Source organism: Mugil cephalus, chromosome 12 (assembly GCF_022458985.1).
Source record: "Mugil cephalus isolate CIBA_MC_2020 chromosome 12, CIBA_Mcephalus_1.1, whole genome shotgun sequence".
NCBI lineage: Eukaryota > Metazoa > Chordata > Actinopteri > Mugiliformes > Mugilidae > Mugil > Mugil cephalus.
Genome location: NC_061781.1, coordinates 3,186,111 through 3,197,218, shown reverse-complemented (window position 1 = coordinate 3,197,218; position 11,108 = coordinate 3,186,111). Strand labels below are relative to the sequence as shown.

At 40.5% G+C, this 11,108-nt stretch overlaps 1 protein-coding gene across 1 annotated transcript; it reads left to right on the top strand.

Annotated features, from left to right (window-relative positions):
- Window positions 1-6,044: 6,044 nt before the first annotated feature.
- LOC125017789 (GDP-Man:Man(3)GlcNAc(2)-PP-Dol alpha-1,2-mannosyltransferase-like) lies at window positions 6,045-10,944 on the top strand. The gene is made up of 6 exons (XM_047601278.1): window positions 6,045-6,157; window positions 6,404-6,625; window positions 6,912-7,114; window positions 7,284-7,452; window positions 7,995-8,665; window positions 8,990-10,944. The coding sequence occupies exons 1-6, from the start codon at window positions 6,105-6,107 to the stop codon at window positions 9,271-9,273; spliced, it is 1,602 nt and encodes a 533-aa protein (XP_047457234.1). The 5' UTR covers window positions 6,045-6,104; the 3' UTR covers window positions 9,274-10,944.
- Window positions 10,945-11,108: the final 164 nt, after the last annotated feature.

Below are 11,108 nucleotides of genomic sequence, written 5' to 3'. Positions count from 1 at the left end.
CTCCCAACTTGCAACTTAACATTTTGGTGCTGCACACCCTCAGTTCAGAGGTCTAATGGAGTCCATGCATCCACAAGTCAGGCTGTTCAGCAGCAAAAGGAAAACCTACACAATATAAGTCTTATATTATTCATGATAAAATTATTGTTGAAGACTGCAAATAGTACTTACTTGCTCTGGAGGTCGCAGGCCGGTTTTTGCAAAGTCTTGAGACGATTTGTATTGTTATTGGCGCTATATAAATAAAACTGAATTGAATTGAACTGGCAGGAAAATGTCGATGTTTGTACAAATACTGCCTAAATCTTTAATGACAAGAGAAATAAAGTATGTGTAAATGTTACATGATTATTAAGAATGTTAACTTTTGCTCAGCGTCCTGCCAGATAACAACATAATTAGCTAATTACCTCGCTTGTAATGTCTAAAATTGAATGTTACCAACGTTCACTCCAGGTTAGCTGGCCTTGCTCCTCTGCCGAAACTCACGAAAGACATTAATGTTTCTCTCGTGTTGCTCAAGCATTGGGTCATTTTGATTATTACTGATTTGCTTCAACATGACAAGCAGCTACATTTTGTGTAAATGACTTTGGCGCACTGCCGGACATGCTAGCTAGTAGCTAGCTAATTAATCCACAGTTCTCTCAAGAGCCACTCAGGAGCAGGTGCAAAATTAGAGTCAAAACTGACTGGTTACATTTCTGTGCATCACAATTGGGGACGGCTGGTATAAATGGGCTAACAGGACTAAGGCAAGGCTGTACACGTATTTCAATAAGTTCATACCCTCACGCCACACGTGACATTTCTCACGCACAAAAATAATAACTGCTTCAAAAAACCACTTACAAAGCCACTCATTATCAACCTGCAGCTTTGTTCAGGCAGCTGCAGACTGAGACTTCTCACACATGAAACCAGCCTTAGCATTAAAATCCACCTCCGCTTCAATCTTCAAACAAACAGCAGCAGTCTCTGCTAAAGCATCTAGCCCTCAAATGATAAAATACACCATCAAGTCCTCCTGTCTGAACTCCTACCTCAAGACATCAGCATCTGCTGAAACATGCTGGTTTCTATGACCAACTGCAGCACCAGTCTACACCCACAGCCTCCTACCAGCCTCCACCATTTTTCTCCGTAAAAACAAGCATATTTTAATATTGTTTTATTTTAATTATTGTTATTTATTTATTTTACATATTCATATATATATTATTGATGTTTCTTTTGCTGTTGTGTTAACTGTTTAATCAATATTATGCATTTGTTAGCCCACCAACCAAATTTCACCACCAGCCGCTACTGGTCACAATAAATATGAAGCACCTACGGTGACAAACTCATCCAGAAAGAGCTGCTATGTGTGCACAAATCAGTTGTAGCCCTCAGAGCTGATGATGGTTGCTATGAGCCCGTTGCGAAGGAGGCTATTCAAACAAAAAGTCAGCAGCAGGTAGGTGCTGTTTTATACCTTGTGTCATTTGGTTAAATTTTGACAAGCCTGTGCCATTAAAGTATTCCAAATGAACTATTAGCAGCTTTTGTTTGTATTGTGCACATGACTGTATACATAGATGTCACTGGATTAGTGTAATACTGAAGAAAACTTCAATTAGAAAAAAAAAATCAATTAGAGACGATTTATGGAGTGTCATTTCTGTTATGTGAAGTAGATTTATTGTTTTATCTTTTAATTCTGATTTCTTTATTTAACTACAAGAACTTGATTAGTATAAGTCGTGTATTTAGGTATTTTGAACTCAGGAGAATTTTACTTTTATTTACTGAAATAAGTCTCATGTAAAGCCTCTGTAATGCAGATGTCCTGTTACAGTTAAAATTCTGAATATTATTTAATATATAAAATATTAAGTAAATAATATGCAAAAAGTACATTTAAAAACATATATGGAAACTTTGCAGTTTTCATGTCCAGAGGCATCATGTCTTCTGACCACGTCTGGCTCTTTCGGAGGCCTCTTCCCCCCAGGAGGTTCCCCCAGATGGCGAAACGTCTTCCTGCACATGGACCCTCTGGTAAATTAATGCCTGGTGAATGGAGATTTACAACAGAGAGTGTATGTGGATTCAAACAATAAACCAACAACAAAAAATACAATACAACAAACAATTTTCTTTTTTTTTGACACGTGACAAAGAAACTGTGAGTTGCCTATTGTCACAGATGTCTGTGAGAACTTGCACACTTCCCCTCTAAACTCCTCACATGGTTTCAAAACAACAGTTACAATAACTGTAGTTTTCCAAAATGTGGACACTGAACTCAGCTTTATTCATAGAGCACTTTAAAAACAACCTCAGCCGAAACAAAGTGCCTTGTACACAGGTATGAAAAAGAACACGGACATAAGAGAGACATTAAAAAACATTCAAAGCAATAAAAACTATTTAAAAAAACTATTAAAAAAAACTATTTAAAAAAGCACTAAACAAGAGCTGGGTCTCACACTGAGCAGGAGTGTAAGGATGGAGAAGCTCATAGAAGTAAGGTGAGGCGAGACCATTTGAAGAGTTAAAGACAAATAAAGTAATCCTGGATTCTAAAATGCACAGGTAGCCAGTGGAGGGAGGCCAGAATGGGAGCTGTGTGCTCCCTGTTAGGTGCTTCAGCCATGAGCCAAGCAGAGTTATGATGGAGGACACAAACTATTTAAAATAAATTAAAAATGCATTCCTGTAAGGGGGAGGGGTTTTAAATATGAACTGTGGGATGTGTAAATAAGAGGAAGTGCAGTGAGAAACAGCCGTGTCCCAACTCGGAGCAGAATCTGTTCCTCCTTTAGTTTGCTCAGGTGAAGTCAAGAACTTTAATCATGGCTCAGTTCCATTACCACCACACAGCTCTGCCCTATATGGCATGCAGACATCATTCTGGCCATGAGACATGAGGGAAAGTTTGTTTATGCTGTGTCAGAGCCAAGAGCTGTGTTTACATCCACACTGATTATCCATAAAATTATGACCGCTGACAGGTGAGGTGAGTAAAACATTATTTTGTGATCATGTCACCTTTATATGTGTGGGATATATTTGACCGCAGGTGAACTGAAACATGGTTCAGCAATGGTGTGTATGGGAAGTGCTGGACAAACCAGTTTGATCCGTGGAGGCCCCTATCTCGCACCTTGGAGATAACACAGCACACCTTCAGGCTTCAATGGGTCAGGGCTGTTTTGGCAACAAAAGGGGCACCTACAATATTAGGAAGGTTGAAACTTCATTTAAAACAGATACTACAATGCACTGTAACCCAGTTAGCATTTTGTATACTAACATGATTAAATACAATACCTGGCCCAAAAGGTCACCACCTGGATTTAACTCAGCAAGTAGGTACGATCCTCTTATTGGATAATTACTACGTGGGTGATTATCTTTCAGCTGGCAACAAGTTATTTAACCCCATGCTGCGATGAGTAGCTTCTCATTTCTTAAACAACCATATAGACAGACACATCCAGTGGTTGTGGAAAAGATGTTGGAGGGGAAAAAAAAAAAAAAAGGAAAAAAAAAAAAAAGGAAAAGATGTTGGAGAAGGGTCATATCATTGGCATGCAACAAGCAGAGAAAACATCTAAGGAGAATGAAGCAGAAACTACTAAAACTGGGTCCAACACATTATACGCGGAAGGATAGTGGGGAACCATCGTCTTCAAGGAAGAAATGTGTTACGTTTGAATATGTCCCATAATGAAATCTTTTTTTCTGAAAAAACAAAACAAAATAGACTCTAGCTAAACCATGCTATACTTATTTGACCTTACTGACTGCCATTTATTTTGACAGCTGCATTTTTGTGATGCAGATTTCAGTGTCATTGAAGAGTGTCACATGCAAATTAACACCAGGTGAAGCTACGAAGCTACTGACATTACAACTTGAACAACAAGCCTAGGTGTCACTGAAAGATGCCTTTCATTCTGTCTTCACCACAACAGGTGCAGTGATCCCTCTGGACCAACACGATCCAGGTATGAATGGACCCATCAGGGAAGAGGCTGACACGCCACCCCCCAGGGCGGCCCCACCTACTCCTCTGTTGCCTGACACCTCTGCCCTGCTGACGGACAGAGTCACTGAAGGTTTCCCTTGTAAATCACTGCAAACTCTTCCCAGAAACCCCCTGCTGAAACTCCTGCAGTCAGGTAACCCTGCTTTGAGTTATTTCCCGTTTATTCTGAACTTAGAAACTGCACCCTAATAAAGCTTTAAATTCTGTCAAATTACAAGATGAAAAATAACAAGCTTATTTATCTGTACTTACATTTGAGTATTTATCACCACTGAATATCTATTAATAGTTACCATAAAAGTGCAGGGATTGCCAATAATACCTCTAACATGATTGTTATAATATGATAGGAACTTGTTTTGCCTTCAGCAAAAATTGAAACTTGTGAGCTTGTGGTTATGACAAGAGAAGTGGTGTACACAAAATGCTTAGTAATCAAGTAGTACTGGATGAACAGTGAGAACACTGCTGCTAGGCAACCATTGGCATCTAGAAGCCCCAGAGGCTAACACTGAGTTTGCGACCGGTAACGACCGGTTAATGTAGGAAATGTTAAGGCGTAACGAAAGGATGAGGCTGACATTGAGGACGTTGAGAATATTAGTATCTTATTCATTGATTAAAAAGCTACAAGGAAAACTGTATGACAACATTACAATATACTACATTAACTGACCATCCACACCCCATTTCTTAAAACATCATGAACTCTGAACTCTGAAATTTCCCCTCACAAGGACAAACTTTGAGTTACATCTAAATGTGATGAATAGGAAAGACTTTACTGTATTCATGCCTATAACCTGAATTTTGCCAGATACGCGGTTTCGTGCTCCACCTCCCACTTTCTGCCTCAATGACTTCTTGCAGAGCTGTAAAGGTTCCCAGCACAACTCCCAGTCGACAACAACCAGGGTCAACAGACACACTCCTTCAGACAAAGCAGATCAATTAAGGAAAAGGAAAAGTAGACATTGTTCAGCAGAATGAAAGGGGTCGGGATTATTTATTAATGTAATAAGTGATTTATTTAACAGGTGCATATTTGTGGTGAAGCTGCTGTAACAGCATCATATATAAACTGAACATCTACAACCAGACACAAAATTCAAAGACAACTGCACATAATGATTTGCAGATGACATGTTTGTAATTATTTTTTAGAAATGTTCATTCTTCTTTCTTCAAATATAACAAATGCTTGTCAGAAGCACCTGCTGACTTACACAGACCTTTTTACATAAATATATGGGGTTGATGTTGAGAAGAGAAAGAGAAAGACTAGTATAATGATATCTACTGTTTACCTGTTACTACTTTTGTTATTATACTGTTTGTCTAGTTAAATGTTTATAACAAAAAGTCCACGTCACAACTAACTTCCAGCTATAGTCAACAATTTATTTTTTGCTGCTAAATGTATAATTAACATTAAAACATACAATCATGCAGTTTCTAATCTGTCTTGTTTTGTCTATATGTAAATAAATAAATGAAAGCATATGAGGGATTTCAGTCGGATACTGAACATTCTTGTTCCTGTCATTTCTTTTAGTTAACTGAACTGTCTAGATAATATATGTGACTTTAATTTAATAAAGCAAATATTGATTGAAATTATGAGAATTCTTGTATTGTTCAGCTATCTTATTATTTATTATTATTATTACTAATATTACTTAATATTTCGCTTCTTTTCTCTGTTATATTACCAACAATGTAATAATAATAAATGAACATTGGAATATTAACCAGAATACTTTTTTTCAAACTACAGTGTATGACAAACCCTATTTGGGTTTTTAATTTAATTACATGTAAACTACTGATTACTGTTTTCATTAACTTTACTTTTATAACACTTATTATAAAAAATAAATAAATAAATACGGAAACACACAAAATGGATCCCACTTCTGTGCCAGTCAGATGCATCATTTCTGTCAACGTAAATAAAAGTCACGTGTTGATGACGTCTAGGTAAACAAACGCTGAACCAATCACAGACAGGGCGCTGGGTCAGCTGACAGTAACTTCCGGTGTTGTGAAGAGTCGTGTTGTCAAAATGGCAGGGCATGAGCATCACCACTTATCTCTGTGTTTCTGCGATTTAATGAGGTAAATGTCGTGTCACTGACTTTGGTGTTTTGCACGTAAGTAATAAAATACTGTAAAACGGTGTTTGGCACATAAATAAATCTGAGTTACGAGGAGTCTTGTGGTTAACTGTCGCCTTACTAGCAGCTAGCTTGCTAATGTCAAAGTGAAACCAACGGCAGGAACTGACAAACGTTGGCCTCGCCTTCAGTATTTAGTGTCGCTTGTTCGTCCTCAGTCCTCTGTCTCTCCCCTCGTCCTCCGCAGGTTGCTGTGGTCCCTGGTCGTACCATGCGCTTACCTCAGTTTGTTCCTGACCCTCGTCCTGCTTCTGCTCCTGCTGGGGCTCCGCGTGTGGCTGCAGGGCCGACGCAAGGCCCGCCGGACCCAGGACGGCGGGCCGGCGGTGGCTTTCTTCCACCCGTACTGCAACGCTGGAGGAGGCGGGGAACGGGTCCTCTGGTGCTCCCTGCGGGCGCTCATGCAGCGGTAACTTACTCCCAAACCTTTGCTCAATGACATTAATGTATGTGTGCGTGATTTGTGGGTGAGGAACCACTGACAATATTATTTCAGTGTATGAGGAAAAACTTGTGCTTATGAGACTGTTTAAACTGGATGATCCCCCACCTGTATTTATTGTGAAATATGCCTGTGTGAGAGTTCTCAGTTATCCAGGTCATGGTAATCCAAAACCTTTTAAATGCCTTTTGGACTTTGTTTTCAAATGCTGACTATAAACAAAACTCAGTCAAGTGTCCCCCCCTGCTTCCAGGTATCCTGGTGTCTCCTTTGTGGTTTACACTGGAGACCAGGGCGTGAATGCCGAGCAGATTCTGGAGGGAGCTCGACAGCGTTTCAATATCACGCTGCCTCGACCGGTCACTTTCATCTTCCTGCGTCATCGAATGCTGGTGGAGGCCAATTCCTACCCTCACTTCACCCTGCTGGGGCAGAGTGCCGGCTCCATGTTCCTCGGTAAGGCCCCACCAAAACAGGGGATGTAGTCTTAATAAATAAACAATGGCAAATGTCAGTCTTTAGGCTATTCTGATCAGGTTGTATCATATAATACATCTCACAGCAAACAGAAAAGCTGCCATAAACCAAATTATATGACGGATAGTTGAACTGGTTTGTGTTTTAGGGTGGGAGGCGCTGACGGCCTTCGTTCCTGACTTGTACGTGGATTCTATGGGTTACGCCTTCACCCTGCCAATCTTCCGCTACCTGGGAGGCTGTAAGGTAGCGAGCTATGTTCATTATCCCACCGTGAGCACCGACATGCTGTCTGTGGTCAGAGAGAGGAATGCAAGGTAACATTGCCCACACACACAATTTGCATTTTCTTTGTTTGAAAGTGTTATATCGCACACACACACACACCTGTTAATCAAAGCTGTAAGGGCATGCTACTTCTTGAGTTTATTGATGGTTTGTTTAGTTTCAGCGTGTGACAAGTGCCGCTCTCACTTCTTCATTTTGTGTTTATTTTCACCACACCACACATAAAACTCATCAGTTCCTGTGCACCAGAGAAGATTAAGTCCTGATATCTTTATCTCAGTCTAAGCTGCTTCATATTGATGTTTTATATTTCCGGGTTTTTGTCCAGTCTGATATACCTAAACGACAACATCATGCAACTGAATATATTACGGCAGCTATGTGTTTGGCTATTTTGGAAAAATGAAATGTTGAAATTATGCAGTCTCTATATTTTCTACACAAACAACAAAGTTTTAATATTCCAAAGGCTGTTTTGGTTAGCTCTGTGCTAACCTGAAAGCCTGTTTAGTAAGGACGTACTTTTAGGAAACACGACTAACCTTCGGTCTTCCTCCACTTTTGATTCCAGATTCAACAATGCTGATTTAATCTCCAGAAACCCCGTGCTGAGCGCGGTGAAGGTGGTGTACTACTGCTGCTTTGCACTGCTGTACGGCCTCGCTGGCTCCTGCAGCGACGTCATCATGGTGAACTCCACCTGGACGCTGGGCCATATTCTGGCTCTCTGGCGCTCCCCGAGCCGCACCGGTGTCGTCTACCCACCCTGCGACGTTAGGGCATTCCTGGAGATCCCGCTGGAAGAGGAGGACGATGAAGACGAGATGGACGAGGGCTGGGAGGAGCTCGGGCAGGAGCTCGCAGGTGGAGAGGAAGTGGAAGGCAGTGGAGGAGGAGGAGGAGGAGGAGGAGGAGGGGACAGGAAGTGCCACACCATCGTGTCAGTTGGTCAGTTCAGACCAGAGAAAGACCATCAGTTGCAGATCAGGGCGTTTCGTAAACTGCTGGACAGGAAAGGGGACGGGCCTGGTGGGAGGGAGTCACTGCGGCTGGTGTTGATTGGTGGATGCAGGAACCAGGAGGACGAGGAGCGGGTCCTGATGCTGCGTGGACTCTGCCAGGAGCTGGGCGTGTCCGACCGCGTCGACTTTAAACTCAACATCCCCTTTGAGGAGCTGAAGAGAGAGCTGGTGAACGCTACCATCGGTCTGCACACCATGTGGAACGAGCACTTTGGCATAGGTGAGGACAGCACACCACATTTAAAGAAAGTATTACCATCAACTAAATCTAGATTTATTCAGTTATGTCAAGATACCTAAGCAAAAAAATTCTGAAATAAATATAATCTGAATAAATATTTTAATTAATAGGCCATCATTAGCACCCTCCTCATGCTAAAATGGATGCAACATTTGTTTAACGTGTTAATGTTTGTTTACTTGAACGAACATCGTTTGTTACAGCTGACTTTTTTGATTTAGTTACTCTTTAATGTAGAATTTTGATTAGGCAGAAATTAACCAGTCACTAAAGTTGTGGCTCGTTAAACTCGTCTGTCTCTAGGTGTGGTGGAGTGTATGGCTGCAGGCACTATTGTTCTTGCCCACAAGTCCGGTGGTCCAAAGCTGGACATCGTGGTGCCATATGAGGGCAGACAGACGGGCTTCCTGGCCGACAGCGAGGACAGCTACGCTGCTGTCATGGAAACCATCTTGGAGCTGTCGCCATCAGCTAGACTGGAGATTAGACGTAATGCCCGAGAGTCCGTGGAGCGGTTCTCGGACCAGGAGTTTGAGGCTAGTTTCTTGGCTGCTATGGAGTCTGTGATGAATAAATTGGAGCGATGAGGAAGAACAGACGAGGCAGCTGTCCACCAAGCATCAGGACGTCATGAGTCCTGTTGTAGTTGTATTTAAATAGTCTACACAGATATATGTGATGAAGGCGCAAAGGTCATATCCATTTTTAAAATTAAGCTAAGCTTACAGTTAAGTTTATTATACAGAAACGTCTGGTGGACACATGGAGCTAATATTCTTCTTATCACAGTGAGAAATAAGCAAAAAAGAAAAAAACCTTTCCGGTGACTTTGCATGTGTCCAACCTGTTGGTGAATGTGAAAGTCACGGACGACAGCAGAGCAAAACGGATGGAGATGATCTGCCAGCAAAAAATAATAATAATAATAATCTGACCTGGTTTCAGAAATACAGTCTGTGACCGTAATTTAAAAAAAAAGGTACACAGTGTGTTCATGTTATGAATTATGTTTTCATTACTGTATATTCACCCGCTTTATATCAAACAAATCAACAGCTGACTCTAGAAAGGACCTTTTACATTTTTACATTGAAGTGTCAGCCACCGTTGGACAGTTGGTTGTGATCTTCAATCACACCACTAGATGCCACTATATTGTACATACCAGTCCTTTAAAATACAGATGTGATGATAGATAACAGACAAAAAAGACTTAACTGTTTAGAAAACTTTGTTAGTCACATCTTTCCCAGTGGGAATTTAGGATTTCCAAGTTGAAAAACCTTTGGGATAAATAAGATGAGAATATTATTATTATTGATTTCTTATTTCTGTGATACTGGGTCCAGAAACAGTCTAGGCCAGCTGGGCACAAACAGTGGAAACTGCAAAGCTACGTAAACAGAAAAAAGAGACATGTTTGCAATCCAGCTTTTGACACATAGATTAGAATTGACCAAATTTTGACCAAATTTTCAGACATCAGCTTCTGTTCACTCGAGCTCTACATGTGAGGGGAATTGATAGCAGGTGGATCTTATTCTCCAGTCTGTGCCATTAAATCACTGTAGAAGAAGTCCTGGGAAGATCTCCAGTCATAATTCAATGATGGAAACATGAGAGGATATTTCAGATGTCCTATATTCTGTTTTCACTTGTAGGAACACAAGAAACATGTAAAATCAGACAGCTTTAAAATGTGTTTTCTTATTTGATGCTTCATGTGTTTGTGTTGTGCTAAGCTAAGCTAAGATAAACTGTCCTTACAGCATCGTTACAGTGGAGAATAAACCGACACTGAACGCGGGAAGAGACAGAGACGTTTATTTCATAGTTACATTCCCGGCCACGCAATGTTTGCTAATGTAGAATTGATTAATATCTAGTTAACACGATTTATGGTTCTGGCTTTGTTTCTATGATGGTGTGTTGCTGTCCATAACAGACACGTAGTGGCTTGAAGGAAGTTTAATGAAGACTTTTCTTTGAATGCTTTCTGTGCACATGAGAATCACTTAAACCACAGTGTGTTTGGGCCAATATTTCTCTTATTTAAATGTTTCACCTCCTGCATTCCTGTTTGTGATGAGGTCCAAGCATGGAAATATGTTTTGTGTATAATATGAATTAATCTTTACTTTTAAAGAGGCATTACTACTACTTAGTCTTATCTATATGTATAGAGGATGTTTGTTTCACTCAGAAACTTAAGTTCCACTTGGACAATACTGCAATAAATGCAATCATCATACTCTTCAGATGAACTGCTTGTTATGTGCTGCTCTGGAATTAAATACCCTGCTAGAGAACATTCTGTTTTAAAGGACGAAAGCTGGTGTGAACAAACATGTTTAAAAGACCAGAAGCAACAATACTAAACGTACTGTGTGAGTCAAAGTGTAATAGCTTAAAAAGTAAGAGT